Raw genomic sequence first — 18232 nt, forward strand, 5'->3', positions numbered from 1 at the left:
TCTACAAAGCTACTTACAGCAATATGACATACAAAGACCATCTAAGGGATCTATCAAAAACACTAACCTGGTTGGAAGGGAAAACCTCACTGTCTTGCTCAGATCCCAGCTGCCGTGGTCTAGTTCTGGGCACTCTAGAAATGGAGAAGGCTGAGTGGATTTCTTTGTTGGTGCTTTTCTCTAAATTATTCGAACTAATTCTATTCCCATTTTTGGAGGAAAGTGGTGATGTATATTCTCCAAGAATTTTAACAGGCCTCACATTTACTGACTTTCCATTTATTTCTATCCCATTCATTTCTTTCACAGCTATCTTTGCATCACTGTTTTTTGTAAAAGTAAGAGATGCATATCTAAAACATAAAAGCAGAAAACCGAAAGGTTGTTAATGACTTCAAATTACATCAAACTTAATTTTGTAACTACAGATGCAAATACGTTTTTCACAAGAATAACTGCTTTTAAAAATAAAAAGGTTGCTGTACTTACCTTGGGATTAGGAAGAATATTTATTTAGGATAACTAAATAAAAACCAAGTTAAAGATGGGAAATAGAAGAAAAGTATTTCTTACACATTATCTCCTATTAATTTTATATTAAAATCTAATGTAAAATATTTTCAAAGCTCATATATGATAGAGTTGCTGAGATTAGTGGTCTGGGGACATCTGATTATCCATAACTAAAAAACCTTAAAACTAATCCCTATGTATAAACATAAACTTCAGATAACTTAAAGGCTTAAATGTGAGAGGCAAAATTTTAAATATTTAGCAGAATATGCAACAGTGTATCTTTATGACCTTGTAGTGGGGAAATATACAGACAAAAACAAAGAGTTGGAAAATCTAATCAGAATTTTAATTATATACACAAGAAAGTTGGGCAATAGCTATTCCTATAAAAGCATCAGCCCTTGACAGTGTCAATGGAAGGATAAACACCAAATCCTGGGAAGAGTGGCTGTTTTCAAATGATGAGACTATGGATACATTTTTATAAACTCCTTGTATTTTTGCATTTAACTGTATTTTCTAAATTTCTACACAGAATGCAAAATACTTCAAGTAAGAAAAAACTATAGTTCTTAAAAAGTATTCAGCAAGATACTAAAAGAGTCACATCAAGTAATGCTCCTAAGATTACAATACTACTTTAATGAAATGTATTAACATCAGGTCAAATAATTACAGCTAAACAATTATCTTGGCCGGGCGCGGTGGCTCAAGCCTGTAATCCCAGCACTTTGGGAGGCCGAGACGGGCGGATCACGAGGTCAGGAGATCGAGACCATCCTGGCTAACACAGTGAAACCCCGTCTCTACTAAAAAATACAAAAAACTAGCCGGGCGAGGTGGCGGGCGCCTGTAGTCCCAGCTACCCGGGAGGCTGAGGCAGGAGAATGGCGTGAACCTGGGAGGCGGAGCTTGCAGTGAGCTGAGGTCAGGCCACTGCACTCCAGCCCAGGCGACAGAGCGAGACTCCGTCTCAAAAAAAAAACAAAACAAAAACAAAAAACAATTATCTTACAATTATATGACTTCATTTAAGACACACATTTTTAATAAATTGCAACCCCAACTACAAATAGGATCCTTTCTTAATTGATAAAAATTTTATATCTGAAATAAACAGCTATCACTTTTAATGATAAAACAGTAAAAAAAATTCCATTAAGCTATGGCCATTGTTATTTAATACTTTTGAATCATCTGGCAATGTCACAAAACAGAAAGTAGCAACATACATACTCAAAGTAACTATATGTAAATGAGGTAGCCGTCTACCTAAAATATACTGAGTGTCAACTAAAAAGTAATTGAAATCAGAAATAGTAAAATGAAACACAATTTTCTGAGCACCTACTATGTGCCAGGCTTTATTCCTAGTGTTTCACATATATTACTTGTAATAGTTTCACAGCAATGTTGTGAAGGTAGTATTATTATGCTCACTTTATATACAAAGAGGCTGAGGTACAGAAAGGTTAAGTAACTTGCCTAAATTTATTAACCAAGTTGTTGACAGAGCTGGGAATTGAACCAATGTTATCTATTTCTGGAAGCCGTTCTTTTGCCTAATGTGCTCTACTTCCCCACGAAATGGCATGTAGCAAGATAAAGCATACAAAAATCCGTAAGTCTCCTGTATACCATTAACAAGTTACAAAGTATAATGAAAAAAACGATCTGGTTAAGAACAGTATCAACTCAAGACTGCAGCTATTTGTCCATGTGTCCCCTTTCCTGGCCTGTGAAACCCTATGAGAATAGCCCTTGACTTTGTCACCACTGTGGCTGAGATCTGGTATAGAACCTTTGGCAAACAGCAGACACATAATAATGCATATTGATTAAAGTTGGGAAACACACCTGTAATTAGTAGAAGAATCATAAATTGAAATTTCAGAAACTTGGTATTTTTGGAAATGAGACCTTAAATCGGCCTAAAAGAAGAGAAATAAATGTTTGTGAAGGGTAGAAAAATACAACAAAACATGAACAACTAATAAACTTGAAAATAAAGCTCAAAAAAATAATCCTGGTATACCTCAGATACTGAAGGGCAGAGGCCACCAACATGTATCAAATAACCTTTATCTCTTTGTGAGGGTTCAACATTCTTCATTTCTGCTTAGAGAAAAACATATAACAGAAATGATCCTTATTGTACTGATATGTTTCAGAGAAAATGTGAATGCTGTTACATATTTTATGCTTCCTTTTTACTAACCCAAAGCTTATTATAAAGTTATCAGCAACCATCAGCACTTCTAGACTGAGGACTAATAGCCTGCTGTATAGTTTTAAGATTTCTGGGCCTTAATCACATCATCTTAAAAACTAAAGAGGTTGGGTTAGTTAAGTCTCTTGTAGCTCAAAAATGGACAAATTACATCTAAACAAAGTAATCAATTACTGTAATTGTTGTTCCTCAGTATCCCTGGGGGACTGGTTCTCGGACACCCCAAGGATGCTCAAGTCCCTTATGTAAAATGGCATAGTATTTGCATATAACCTACACATATCCTTCCGTATACTTTAAATCATCTCTAGATTAGTTATAATACCTAATAAAATGTAAATACTATGTAAATATTTGTTATACTGTATTGTTTAGGGAATAATGAGACTCCTAAAAAGTCTGTACATGTTTCGTACAGGCTTTTAAAAAATATTCTCAATCTGCAGTTGTCTTTCATTTGTCTTTGGTTCAGAGAAGTGCTATCTAGAACACTGGACACACACAGGATCTTAACTCCCTAGTGTTAATGCTGGCTAGAGTTAGTGGTCTGAGAGCTCTCATTATGCAAATTCCCTTGCCGGGGAAACATCACGCCAAGAAAATCTTTTAATTGGACACCGATCAATAGCAGGTATTATAACATATAGCTTGTAATAATGGTAAGGGCACACAAGAAAAAAAGTGGGGAGATAACTTGAGTTAGAAAGCATGATTTTCCAAACTACAAATACTAGGATTATGGATAAATTTTTTTCTTGATAAAAAATTTCAAAATTCTTAGAGTACATTTTCATAGTCTCTATTGTGAAGAGAACCTGAAACCAAAAAGGATCCACTGAATAGAGATTCAAATTACTAGCAAATCCCATACCTGGCACATAGGGAGTACACAAATATTTGCTGAATGAATCCTTAAAGTAGCTTTTATTTATATGCTTTATAATTTTTATATAGTAATGGGAGATATGGAAATTTTATTTTTTTCATTAAATAATAATATATAAGAGTAGCCTAACACTTATCCAGTGTTTCTGGTGCTCCAGGCAACATGGCAAGCACTTTGTACACATCATCTCATGTAATTCTCACAACCATGCCACAGGGTAGCTATTATTATTTTCATTTTGCAGATAAGGAGGCTGAGGTCTCAGGAGTTTAGGTCACAAATATAGTAAATGGTGATGCTGGAGTCCAGGCACAGTTTGTCGTCGTTAGGTAATAATACCCAACCTTCATTAACTTATTCCATTTGTTAACCTCTTTGAATCATGATGTATTCTATAGAGAAAATAGCAAAACCACCTACCTTTATATTTTTACATTGGAGTGAGGAGGGAATAATGAGCTACAGTATAGTAAAAAAGGGTAAATAAGAATCAGAAGACATACATTATACCCATCACCTCACCTTTCACTACTTCAACACAAAATAGCTAATGAACATCCAATGGGCTGCATGCCGTACCTGGCACTGGAGATAGGGAGTAAACAAAACATATAAAAATCCCTGAGCTCACTGAGCTAATGAGAGGATGGGAAGGTAGTCAATATATCAGGTAAGCAAACCATATAGTGTTGTGATAAGTGACATGAAGAAAACTAACGCAAGGGAAGAAAAAACAGAATAAAACTAAATGATATGGGGCTGGGTGCAATGGCTCACGCCTGTAATCTCAGCACTTCAGGAGGCTGAGGTGGGTGGATCACTTGAGGTCAGGAGTTCAAGATCAGCCTGGCCAACCTGGTGAAACCCCGTTGCTACTAAAAATACAAAAATTAGCCAGGTGTGGTGGTGGGCACCTGTAAGCTGAGGCAGGAGAATCACTTGAACTCGGGAGGTGAAGGGTTGCAGTGAGCCAAGATAGTGCCACTGCACTCCAGTCTGGGGTGACAGAGTAAGACTCTGTCTCAAAAAACAAACGACAACAACAAAACCCCAAAAATAGATGATATAATGCTATTTACTTTAAATTGTATGTGTGTATTAAATATATACATTAGAAAATGCATAAAAATGGTCATTAAAATATTCATAGTGGTTATTGCAGAAACCAGTTTTTTGAGAAACCGTTTTTGAGAAAGTTTTTGAGTTTATTGGAGAAACCAGTTAATTTTAATTTTCCTATATTTTAAAATTTTATTTAAAAAACCATAATAAGCATTATTTAGACAAGCAGGAAAAAAACAATAAAACCAATGCTGATATGGAAAATAAAAGAAAAATCCATATAAGATACAAAAAAAATAAGGAAAGGTAGCATAAACTTACCTAGAAATGACAGAAGGGCAATAATCACAGGTAATAGAGAAAACTATAACTATTCTAAGCAATTAAGGACTATCTAAAAATGAAAACATCCCTAAAATTATTGAAATAAGAGAAAGTAAATAGTTTTCATCATTAACACCAATTTGATGGATTAGTACTGGTTGCCTGGTGGTAACTGGGAAGCTGGTTTTATTCACCATGTACCCACGTGTGGAAAGAGGAAAATGATGCCCTGCAGGAGGAGTGCTGATGTTGGCCTTGAGCAAGAGAAAGAATGCGGGTATCTACCTGTTAAAACTAAATCTTGGATTTAAGCTTTCAGCAGTTTTTTCCTCTTTAAAAAACTGACCTCCAACTGAACAATTTCCTCATTTTTTTATTTATAAAGAAAAGCCAAAACAGGAATAAAATATTAAAACAACTCAGTTGCCCATCACAACACAGAAGCAGGTAAGCACTATTTTACAAATAATCTAGGTTAGGATTTCTCAGTAAATTCTTGAGAACCAACCTAGTGTAAGATCCAAATTCCATCTGTCTTGTTCTATTTGATTTTCTTGTGTTCCTGAGATGTCAACTCCTGTCAGGTTCTCTTTAGCATCAGACCAGTCTTCACTCATCTCTTGGTAATGTCTGCAGTCTAAGACATTAAACACAATGAGCTACGAATGACATATAATGCCCAACACACTGAAAAGTTATCTAAAAACCATGGATGAATCAGCATGATGATGACTACTAGAGTTTTATGTATAAATCTGAAGATAAATATTAGCAAAATAAGAGAACCAAGCACAAAGATTCTCTGAGATTTTCAGTAGTCCTTGAATAAAAAGTTGCTTTCAGTCTGAGAGATCTGTTTCCTAATTTTCCTTTAATTAAAACACTATTCCCAGCTTATTGAAACCCTTAATTTTCAGCATTTTGAATTGTCCTTTAGTGAAAAAGACATATTATCTTTATATATGCAATAACATGAAACATCTTTGAAAGAATTAAGCTGCGTTGCAGCTCTTTATTTCATTACAATTAAATTAATAATCTTTTGGAATGATCACAATCTCTTTTCATGTGCTAAAAATGCACACAATTTAGAGGTACATATTAGATATGAGAGAATTTTCATACTAAAAACATGAACCAAAATAAGAGTCCATGCAATTATTTAGCATTGTCAGCTATATTAGGCAACCTTAAAGATGTCAAATAGCAATAAGAACATATTTGACATTTATAATCAGAATGATGCCTTTCTGTCAATTAAGAATATTTATTTTTCTTTAATGAATAAACACTACCAATACTTTAAACCTTATTTTGTTTTCCAGCAACTATACAAGATAACACATTTTTATACTAACCTTTATCATCAATTTTCAGTTGACGAAAGTCTGCATTTATATTACCATTTTTAAAGTCATCTTTTTTGGGTGATATGTTTTGTGTAGCATGACTATTGTCAGATGATAAAGACATCTGAGGATTAAGATAACAAAAACAACAATAAATAAGAGCAAATAATTATTATGCTTTTACTATGTGACAGGTACTCTTCACTGGCATTATTCAGCCCTTACAGTAATGAGGGCTATGAAAGCAAAACATTATCAAGCTGACCTGACATGTGAGAAAACAGAATCTAAGTAACTTGTTGCTTCATGTTACACAGTTAACAAGAATTACAATTTGAATCTAGTCTGTGTATAATGACTGTGCTAACACTACTATTTGGCAAAGTGTGGCATACACACATGAGAAGTAATCGAGATAATTTTTGGAGGTATATATATATACATACAAGTATTTATCACATTAACCTTTAACAGTTATATATTTAATTTAGTATATGCTTATGTGTATCTTTTATTTATAAGAATATTTCTTTCCTATATGTAATAGTTATTATTTACATTTAAATTTATGTAAAAAGGAGAATCATTTAAAGACAAAGTAACATTATAGGTAATACAGGGCTATGGTAAATTGTGAAGATGGTACATGAGTAGCTGAAATTTAGAAACACAGTATACTGAGTTTCACGCATTACCAGTTAATTTAATGAGACAGGAATTAAAACGTAATCCCAACTTAAAATAAATATTGTTTTGTAGCTAAAACCAAGATTATAAAGAACGACACCTTCATCTTGTTCTTTAAAAAATAATTTATTGTTCTCTCTAAATAAACAGGTTATACAATTCCTACCATTAAATATGTAAAAATCTAGTTTTTGACCTGTTAATTCTTTGTGGATAACTGAGATTTTTTAAAAAAGAATTTAACAATGGAATAGACAATGTTAAAGTAATTTACTTTTACTCAATCAAGTATTTGACTTTTAACTTTGGAATTCATCTTGGGGGATTAATATTACTTAAATAAAGAAAATCTCAGAGTTAAAACCAAAGTTAGAAAAGTAGACTAAACCCCAGCCTTCCTATTCTATTGCCTCCTTGCTCAATAATGGAATATAACCAATGTTTCCGTAACACTTCGTAATTTTCAGAGTGTTCTTACATAGATTAAATATTCCTTCTCGGTTGTCATCTGACAAACATTTTCTTGGGGGAACGAGAGAGTAAGAAAACTTATGACAGGCATTTAAAAATGATTTTCATCATTTCAGTAAAGAAGAAATTATAACTTTACCCTGTCTAAAATGACTGAATTATTACTTTATCTCATGAGATGAAGGTACAAAATGTTAGTTTTAATTGAACTGGCTTAACATGATTATGGCACTAAATTATAGTTTGCCCAGGACAGTCCAGGTTTATACCGACTGTCGTAGAGAATTACCATTACACTCTTTCAACCGCAAAAGTCTCCTGGCGTGATGTAAATTATACGGTCACCCTACTCAACATATACGGTTGACATCTGTTTGATCAGGATTTGACATAAATATATCATTATAATCAGTTATATCCATCAAATGGTAGTACACAAAGTAAGCCAGCTGAGTGAAAAGAAGGATGTCAGGGTTTCTGAAAATTATGGTTTACTTTACTTAAGCAATACAATTAAAGGTTTACATTGATGAACTTTCAAGGACCCTTACTTGAGAGATTGTCTTTTTTAGGTTCGAAGAAACATCAAAATCTTGAGCCCTCTGATCATCTCGTTCGGCATCTGCTTCTGAAAAGCTAAAAGGAACACTTCAGAAGAAAAACAATCTAATGTTTGAAAGCAGAGTAAGGTGACTATAGTTAACTACAATGTATATTTCAAAGTAGCTAAGAGAGAACTTGAAATGTTCCTAACACATAGAAATGACAAATACACAAGGTGATGGATATCCTGAATATCGACTTGATTAGTACACATCCTATGCATGTAACAAAATATTACATGTACCCCATAAATTTGTACAATATTAAATATCAAGAAAAAAGATAAACACTTCAATAAAACATTTATCAATGTTCTAAATAGGGAACAAAACAGAAAGTTTAAAGTTAACTGAATTAAGCAAGTTTTAGGATCTAATGAATTATAAATCAGATGAAACCATAACTCACACATGTGTTTCTTTTTTCATTAGCTGGAAAGAGAAAAGGAAAAAAATCTTTGTTTAAAATGTTTTGTCTAAATGAAGTAAAATTTTTAATTTCTAAAACATATATACATACCCTGGAAGCAAAAGTAGAGAAGGTAGATAATAATTTTGATTCTACTGACAGTGGGGGCAGCTCTTCCAGTGGTATGCCTTTGTGTATTTTTTCTTTCAAAGTCACATATCTAACTTTTAAGTCCCCCAAAACGGACAGTAGTGCTGATCCCACTTCCTTCTTAGCAGAATTCCTTGATAAATTCCTGTTCAAAAGTTGAGTGCACAAAACTAAATTATTTAGGCCCAAGTCATCCATTTAACACTAATATTATACTATACACTTGGTTCTTGAACTCCTGGGCTCAAGCAATCCTCCTGTCTCCACCTCACAAGTTGCTAGGACTACATGTATGCTACAATGCCCAGCTAGTTTGTAAAACAATGTATTGTAGGGATGGGGGGGAGGGTCTCATTATGTTGCCCACATTGGTCTTGAACTCTTGGCCTTAAGTGATTCTCCTGCCTCAGCCTCCCAAAGTGCTGGGATTACAGGCATAAGCCACCTTGCTCAACCCCACTTGGTTCTAATTTTACTAGAACTCTAAATATTTTCTTTTAAATGTTGAGTAAAAGAAAAAAATGAACCACAGTAAATGTGTTTTTCTAAGGGCAGTACAAACAACTCTCAACACATAAGCCAGAGAAAGTGTGGTAGCATGTCATGCAAAACCCTCTAACTTCATCCTTACTTGAACTTTATAAAGAAACAACAAATCTATGTTTTCACTGGATTTGTCATGCCAACCATGTACTGTGGCCCCTCCATGAAACTCAAGGGTTCTATTACCCTTAGGTTAACTTAACAAACCCAGTAACAATCTACTCCTCATTTTACTCTTCAAAAATGAAAATTAAAGAAACTGTCTAGAATAAACTTAAAGCTAGTGACAAATTTCTAAGAAAAAACAGATTTAAAATTAATAAACACATATTTAATCCTTCCCTATTTTCCATTACAAGTTTGTAAATATCACAACAATGGCGACGACACATCTGATAGTGAACATTTAAAAGGTGCAGCTCTGCTTTTATGGCTCTCTGCATTATTTTCTGACAGCACACTGATGGTAAATCCTTCTCCGTATCTTTAAAAAGTTGAACTTCCCTTTAAAAATAAAAGATAGGATCAGGTAAGATTCCAAACATTTTTCTATAGTAATAACATGCCTCCAGAAACAGATTTTAAATTTTTTATATTTCCCTGTCAAGTTTAAATTAATTTATACTGAGGTTGAAGAGGCTGTAGGAATATATAACAACTTCAGAAAACAAGAAGTTAAAGCTAAATATACTCATTCTAGAAGTCCAGGAAGTAAACAATTCTCAAATTCATACTTTCAATACCAAAAAAGGAAGTATGAATTTGAGAATTGTTTATTCTGGAGAATTGCTCATTCTGGATAAAGTTATTTTGGTAATGACCTTATTTATACAGAACCAATGGATTTTTTTCAACCTAAATCAAACTTTGGCCAAGGTTTTTTAAAGTTATAAGCATTTTTGATGAAACTTATTCTTAAAACATATTATCTTTTTAATAGAAAATAATTTACATATTTCTTAACAATTAAGGATCATTAACATAAGCAAATATTTTGCAGTACTATTACATCAAAAAGCCCCAAGTCACTGTTTTTTTGAGTATTAGTAGTTTTTGGAGGTCTTCTCTTATTACTAATTGCCACTTCTAGCTATTCTCAATAGTTTTGCCTCTAGAAACCAATTATTCTATTTAATTTTATAGGACTGAAACACCAGATTAAACATTAGAAGGATGAGTAACAAGTGAAGGACAAAGTAAATGACCTCAGAGTATGATAACTAATTTGGCTTATCTTAGACCTTCCCTGTTTCTCTCCCTCCCACTTCCTGGTTCTCCACTGTGTTCTGAATTACAAGAGTATCTAATAAATGCAGAGCAAATTACGCAATGAGTTAAAATCAAGATTAAAATGCTCCTGTGAAAGTAGCTATTTACTTCTCCAAATAAATGACATATTCCAAAGGTGCTAGTTTGTTTTGGTCTACAGGTGAATAAAATAAAAGGAAATGGAAAATTAAATCAGTATGGATTTGGGTTGAACAAGTAAAGATTAGATGCCACGAGTTTCTGAAGAAATTGAGACTGAAATCTCAGTAACTGAAGAGCTTTAATATTCTATATTGTTTTAATATTTATTTGAAGGCAAACGGTTGAAACAGATAATTTCTTGAAGTCCATTTTAGCTATTATTCTATACGGGTAAGTATGCTATACCGAAAGCAAATACTATTTTGATTTTTTCTTCCAGATGTATCCGTAAGCATATATATATGATGTACCTCTCAGGATGTTTCTTTAGGTCTGTGATACCACATGGTTTTCTTAATTCCAGGAAATCCTGAAAATATGATTTAAAATTAAATTAAAAAAACATATGTTACATCTGAAATTCCAAACTAGTAAAATGTATAATTCAATTTCTAATGGATTTTGTGGGAGGAGCTGCCATGCGAGGAGGATAGAACTGGTGGTAATTTACAAACCTTTCCCCTCATCTAGCATTTTCTCACAAAAGCCCTAATTCAACAAACCAAAAACATCTACGTTAGCATATACTGTCTCTTTATAAAGTCTAAATTTTATTATTACTCATATTGATTTTACCTTATTTAGAAAATTTCCATTAGGTTTTAAACTGTCAACTGAGGGAGATTTTCCTGATCCTTTTGCCATAGCCCTCTGTGTATCTATACAATCTTCACTGTATGACCAATCTGTACTACAAGCCACACTTTTTTGTTTCTCATTTTGCCATTCATCAGGTCGTTTTTTATTCATCATTGTTATATCTGTGTTGCTTGACGTAGATACTACAGAAGGTCTTGCACTTGTTGCCCTGCTGGTTGTGAAACAAGCCCTAAAATCAGTGCTAACATCCACTGTCTGATTAATTGTGACTGTACAACTTGCTGCATCTGTCATTGAGTTAGTACATGTTCCTTCCATATTGGGAAAGCATGTTTTCTTTGTGGTACTGCTATGAGCAACTTTTAGGCAAGTATTATCTTCTATTGCCTGATTATCTCTCACTGCAATCTTCGGTAGCATAGCAGAAAAATCTAAGGCTGAGTCAGGGGTGTTTTGTAGGCTTTCATAATGTGAATATCCACAGGCAGAAATTATTGAATCATCAAAAACAGAGGTCCAGCAAGTTTGACAATCTTTACAGGGTTGGGGTAATGTCTCTAAAGCTTTATCCTGTGGTAATGTGCTAGGATATTCAAGGTGCAGTAATAGTTTGTTCTCAGCAATTTTATTTCCACAAAAATCTTTACTTTCATTTATTTGAGATTTCATGTGTTCAGTATAAATTTTCGTTTTTAATACTTTTTGAGGGCTCAAGGAACCACTCTTAGATTGAGATTCCTGGTTTCCTGGAGAATTGCTTCTTAGAACACTGCCATCAAATACAGTGTGGTACACTGAACTTGTCTCTTTTTCCTTACACTTTTCATGCTTTAGGTCATGACTTAACATAACAGAATTCTGAAATTTGGAGACATGAAGTGACTCTTCTTGTCCATAAACATCAAATGAATCTGAAGAGATGATAGAACCACTTCCCGAGTTAACACGATTATCTTCTACATTGCTAGCACATTTAACTTCATAACCCAAATTTCCTAATTCAACAACTTCTGGATTAGATATACCTAATGTTTTTGTTTGGTCAAAAGATAAGTGGTTACTTATGTATTCTTGTTCTTCAGCACTGTGATATTCCTGCTGTGAGTCTTCATCTGTATCATGCTTTTGTGTATCTTCAGCACTTTCTCTATAATTAGCATCTGAAATATCGTAGATTCTTTCCAAGCCAACAGTCTTATCTTGATGTTCCAAAATATCAAAAAACACCTCCTCCTCTTTTTTCTGCACTTCAAGATCTAATTCTGAGCTTAAAGGAATAAGACTTTCCTTCTTTAGTTTTGACTCTGGGTAATGTATAGAATATGTTTCATTCAAGAAAGCATAGTCAGTACTGTCTTCAAGTTCACTTGACTGAAAATGAGTACTCTCTGTGTTAGTATCTTGACTCACTGAAAAAACTGGCTCTAATAAATCCATCTTGTCAATATTGTTGATTTCTTTATTATTAGCTCTTTGCTCTAGTGTTGAAGAATCCCAGTCATCATCAGGAAAAGTCAATTTGACTTTATCACAACCATTGGAGGATAATAACAAATTTTCTTTCTTTGGATTTGAAGGTTTATCTGATTAAAAAAAGGATAAAAACATTAACAGCAACATTATAGAATCTAAACACTAGAAAAACCTTAGACATGATCTGGTTTAAGCTCTTCCCAATGCAGAATTACTTTTTACATCATCCATGACAAATATCCCTTTCAGTAGCAGCTAAAAACTGAACCATGTCCTCCCAAATGCATATGTTGAAGGCCAGACCCATATGTTGAAAATGGGGACTCTGAGAGGTCATTAGGTTTAGATGTGGTCATGAGGGCAAGACCCTAATTATAGGGTTAGTGTCCTTTCAAGAAGAGACCAAAAGAGCTTGCTTCCCCCTTCTCTCATGTGAGGACACAGCAAGAAGGCAGCCATCTATAAGCTAGGCAGATACCCCTCACCAGAACCTGACCATGCTGGCACCTTGATCTCAGACTTCCAGCCTCCAGAACTATGAGAAAATAAGTGCCTGTTGTTTAACCCACTCACTGTATGGTATTTTGTTATGGCAGCCTGATCTAAGACAACAGCTAAGATTTTCTTGAATTCTTTCCATGGCAAGGAATTTACTATTTACAGGGCAGCCACTGTTTGTAAAATGGTCTAATAAGAAACTTTTTTTCTTATAAATTTATTTAATAAATCTTTGGATGCCTTCTAGTGCTAGCCCTAGGCACTGTAAAAACAAAGGAAAAGAAGACACAGATGCTGTCCCCAAGTGCTTATGGTTTTCATAGGGTCATAAGATAAGCACACAAAAATGTAATTTTAAAACAGTGCCGACAGAGTTGTGTTGATGGAGCAGGTAAATTTTTGAAAAACAGGGAAGCAGACTTCAGAAGAACTTTATATTTCAAAAGTATTTTGAAACAAAATAGACAAAATTATTTTAGGTAAATCCAATACAAGTACAATTAGCTGTGTGAAAGAACATGGCATTTTCAGGAAATTGTAAGACAGCTTGTCTATAGTGAAAGAACTCTTATGAGTGTGACAGGAATTATGAACTGAAAAAGGGCTTTTATGATGTGCTAAGAAGTTTGGCTCTTACTCTAAGACAACAAAAGACCACTGAAAACTCATTAAAGGGTAGTAATGTGACTGGAATTAAGTTGTGGTCATTCCTGGCAACAGAAAGACTAAAAACTTGAAAGAGGAGAATAAAGGCAGGTACCAAAAGCGTACAGAAGTGGAATAAAGAAGAGACCGGCATGAAAGTTCCACAACTGACATGTCTTGGTGGCCAATTAGAGATGACAGTAAGAGGAAGAGAGAGAGCAGTGGTTTTCAAAAGATTTTTTTTTGACTAAGACCATAGTCAGAATTACATTTTATATCATGATCCAGTACACACATACATATATGTATGTGTATAAGTAAAACAAAAATTTTACCCATGTCCAGTGTATTCTGGTATTTTCTATTTTATTCTATTCCATTTCTTTAAAAAAAAAGTTGATCACAATCAGCTAAACTGATGTTATGACTTACCAATTGGCCAATAAATACCTACTTAAATAGCACTCAAAGATAATGCTTACATGTTTACAACTTGGTACTATAGTTGAATGGGAATATTCAGGGCCAAAGAGATAGGGACTGCATGAAGAACAGGTTTAGAAGGTAGAGAGGAAAAATGAGGAGGAGAATAAGGATAATGAATTCAATTCTGGTCAAGTAGAGACCCAGATGTGAATGTCTGTCCAGTAAGCTGTTATAAATATGTGGTTGGAGATGACAGAGTTGTTTAGAAGTCTTTTATACATTCTAGATACTAATTCCTTGTTTTTTTTTGTTTTTTTTACATTTGTAATATAACAATTTTCCTAGCTTATTGCTTATCTTTTAATTTTTAAAAATTATTTTAAGAGATAGAGTCTTGCTGTGTTGCCTGGGTGCTAGACTTGCATCAAACAATCTTCCTGCCTCAGCCACCCAAGTAGCTTGCCTAGCTTTAACTTTTTATAGTATCTTGTCATATCAGAATTTTCCAGGTTATTTAGTTAAATGAATCAGTCTTCTGTAACTTCTGGGTTTTGTGTCTTTGGTCTTCTCTACCAAGTACTTATAAAAATATTCTCCTATAATTTAATCTAATTGTGTGTGTGTAGGTGGGGTGGAGATTAACACTTAGTCTTTCTACACTACACAGAGTATTATTTTTCTCTTTAGCATAAGGTAGGACTCTAACTTAACTTTCTTCCAAAATGAATGGTCAATTTGTCCTAATACCATTTGCCAAATAATCCATTGTTCTCCTTCTGAGCTGAAACAACACCTTTATCATATTCTGAAGTCTTCCTGTTTCTGTTTCATGATTTTCTAAGAATTTCTTTCTATTTATTCCATTCCATTAACCTATTATCTTTTTGTATGACTGTATTATTGTTTTAATTGTTATAGTATCACAGGTTATTTTTATATCTGGTAAGATTTTTCCTGTATTTTAAAATTTATTTTACATTCTCTCCAACAGATTTTTTAAAGTTTATTTTTTGGGGACCATTTTGAATTGCATAAAATATCCTATTGGGATTTACTGAGATAGAGAACCATTATCATGTCCAATCTCCAGCAGCCTTTCCCTAGATTTCCAACATTTAATGTATGAATACAAACTATACTGTTTATTCCATTAGGGTTCATGACTGACATCTTCATTGTATAACTTTATCATTTTAAAATGACCCTCTTAATCTTCTTACAATGCTTTCTGCATTGATTATGCTCTTTACTACTATCACCCCAAATTTTTAAGTTAATTTGTTTAACTTGTTCACCGTTTTATCCTAAACTTTTCTTTTGTTTTAAATATGTCTCATGAATAACGTAGAGTTTTTGTTTTAATCTAGAATATATGTATCTTAATAGTTTAAGCTACATATAGTCATAAGCACATAAAGTTTAGTCATCTTGCTTTTTAGACTCTTGCCATTTCTTATTTTCTTTCTGCCGTGACCCGAGAAAAATACATTTCAGATTTATGGGAAGAAGAAAACATACACAACTTGGGCAGCAGAAGTCAACCTGCACACTTTGTGATCACCCTGAAGGCAACTATACCTGTCAGCAGTTCTTGAAAGGCTGGCTGGACAGAAATCCTTTCTTCCTGCTCACTTTCCTTTTCCTAAAGATAGGTCCTGCCTAGACTGCCCTGATCCACCAAAAATCACCTGAGTCAATTTGACAAGTTAAAAACATACTGAGGTCATACCACCTTAGAGGGAGGAATAGTTAAAAAGCAGCAACCTGAAGGGCAAACTGTCTGGCACAATACATTTAACACCCTTCCCCACCAAGAATAAGGGTAAGTGGCCTAGACCCTTACCTTTTTGGAGGTTGCCTCCATTACTGTGGTAGCCTTTACCAGATGCTGTCTCCACCACTGCAGTGGCCTGCATCACTCAAAGATATATAATCTAGAAAAGGTATAAATATTGAACTATTATTATATTTAAAAAGCATAAATTGACAACTACATGAAGGACAGAAAAGATATGTTCTTTTAAAATTTCCAAGGAACATTTTTAAAAAAAACCAATGTGTTAGGTCACTAAAAGAAGTTTAAATATAAAAAATAGAGTCTTAAAGACCATAACATCACCCTATTTATGTCAAACCTAGATAAAAAGTTTCCAAGACAATTGGTACACTTACTAAAAACCAATGACGTGGCAAATCCATACAATGGAAAATCTTTCAGCAACAGAAAGAAATAAACTATTGATAGATGTTACCTTATGGGTTAATATCAAAAACATGCTGCATGAAAGAAGCTAGATAAAAGAGATCACCTATTGTATGATTCCATTTAAGTAAAACATCCAAAGAAAGCAAATGTACATAGAGAAAGTATATTAGTAGCTGCCTGGGATAGGCAGCTAGATGGGAAGAGAGATTAGCTATAAATGGGCATGGGGGATAAAAATGTTCTAAGACAGGTTTATGATGGGATGGTTGCAACACTTGATAAGGCTACTAAAAATCACTGAAATGAGTAAAATATAACTCAACAAAACTGTTTTAAAAAGGTAATAATGGGCCGGGCGCGGTGGCTGAAGCCTGTAATCCCAGCACTTTGGGAGGCCGAGACGGGCGGATCACGAGGTCAGGAGATCGAGACCATCCTGGCTAACACGGTGAAACTCCGTCTCTACTAAAAATACAAAAACTAGCTGGGCGAGGTGGCGGGCGCCTGTAGTCTCAGCTACTCAGGAGGCTGAGGCAGGAGAATGGCGTAAACCCAGGAGGCGGAGCTTGCAGTGAGCTGAGATCCGCCACTGCACTCCAGTCCGGGCGACAGAGCAAGACTCCGCCTCAAAAAAAAAAAAAAGTAATAATGATGATTTTTTATTGATACATATTAGATGTACATATTTTGGGGGTACATGTGAGGATGACTCTGAACCCAGCTGCCACATGAAGCAGCCCAAGCTAATTACTGGTAGAACACCCCAATGGACACATGAATGATCCCAGAGGCAACAAGCAGAAGGAAGTCAGCCAACTCACAAAATCATTTTGAGCCTCTGTCCCCTACTTATCGTCACTGTCCATATCCCTAAAAGCTGAGTTGTCTACAGCAGAGTTCTGGTAATCAAGTGTTACGAAGGTTCCTGATGAGTTTGTAAAAAAAAAAGGAATTCATTGTGTTTTAACTCTGAATTATTTCAATCACTGATCCTGAAAGAAATCATCTAAATGTACTCTCTCTCTTCTATAAGGAGAAGATATTAAAAAGCAGATCTCATGTCATGGAGACAGCCTTGCATCCTGACTTTGTCACTTAGTAAGCTGTGTGGACTTTGATAATTAAAATAAATTAATGACAATAAGAACACAGACTACCAAAATCTACAGGACGTGGTCAAAGTTATATCCAAAAGAAGTCACAACTTTAGATGCTTATTATTACATAAAGCTAGAAATAAATGAACACTCAACTCTCAAGAATCTAGAAAAGATTAAAAATAAGCCAAAAAAGTTGAAAATATAATTAGTTAAGACAAAAACAGAAGTGATCACTTTAAAAACAGTAAAAATGGTAACTAAAATCGATAGCTATTCTTTTAAAAGACTAATAAAAGTAAGTAAATAACAGGCTGGACGCAGTGGCTCACTCCTGTAATCCCAGCACTCTGGGAGGCTGAGGTGGGTAGATTGCATGAGCTCAGGAGTTTGAGACTAGGCTGGGCAATGTGGTGAGTGAGACCTTGTCTCTACTAAAAATACAAATAATTAGCTGGGTGTGGTGGCGTGTGACTGTAGTCCCAATTATGTGGGAGGCTGAGGCACGAGAATTACTTGAACCCAGCAGATGGAGGTTGCAGTGAGCTGAGATTGCACTACTTCACTCCAGCCTGGGTGACAACGTGA

At 34.4% G+C, this 18232-nt stretch overlaps 1 protein-coding gene across 1 annotated transcript in view; it reads right to left on the bottom strand.

Moving 5' to 3' along the window:
• Nucleotides 1-18232, bottom strand: part of RBM44 (RNA binding motif protein 44) — a 45149-nt gene that overhangs the window by 13189 nt on the left and 13728 nt on the right. The window contains exons 2-13 of the mRNA XM_011929598.1: nt 16185-16275; nt 11276-12882; nt 10951-11009; nt 9557-9733; nt 8648-8831; nt 8537-8559; nt 8077-8161; nt 6377-6491; nt 5527-5655; nt 2552-2631; nt 2374-2447; nt 68-353 (exon numbers count right to left, since the gene is read on the bottom strand). Coding sequence (XP_011784988.1) covers nt 68-353; nt 2374-2447; nt 2552-2631; nt 5527-5655; nt 6377-6491; nt 8077-8161; nt 8537-8559; nt 8648-8831; nt 9557-9733; nt 10951-11009; nt 11276-12882; nt 16185-16257 — 2892 coding nt within the window. The 5' untranslated portion in view covers nt 16258-16275. The remainder of the gene's footprint in view (nt 1-67; nt 354-2373; nt 2448-2551; nt 2632-5526; nt 5656-6376; nt 6492-8076; nt 8162-8536; nt 8560-8647; nt 8832-9556; nt 9734-10950; nt 11010-11275; nt 12883-16184; nt 16276-18232) is intronic.

The sequence above is a fragment of the Colobus angolensis genome, unplaced genomic scaffold (assembly GCF_000951035.1).
Source record: "Colobus angolensis palliatus isolate OR3802 unplaced genomic scaffold, Cang.pa_1.0 Scaffold82, whole genome shotgun sequence".
Classification (NCBI taxonomy): Eukaryota; Metazoa; Chordata; class Mammalia; order Primates; family Cercopithecidae; genus Colobus; species Colobus angolensis.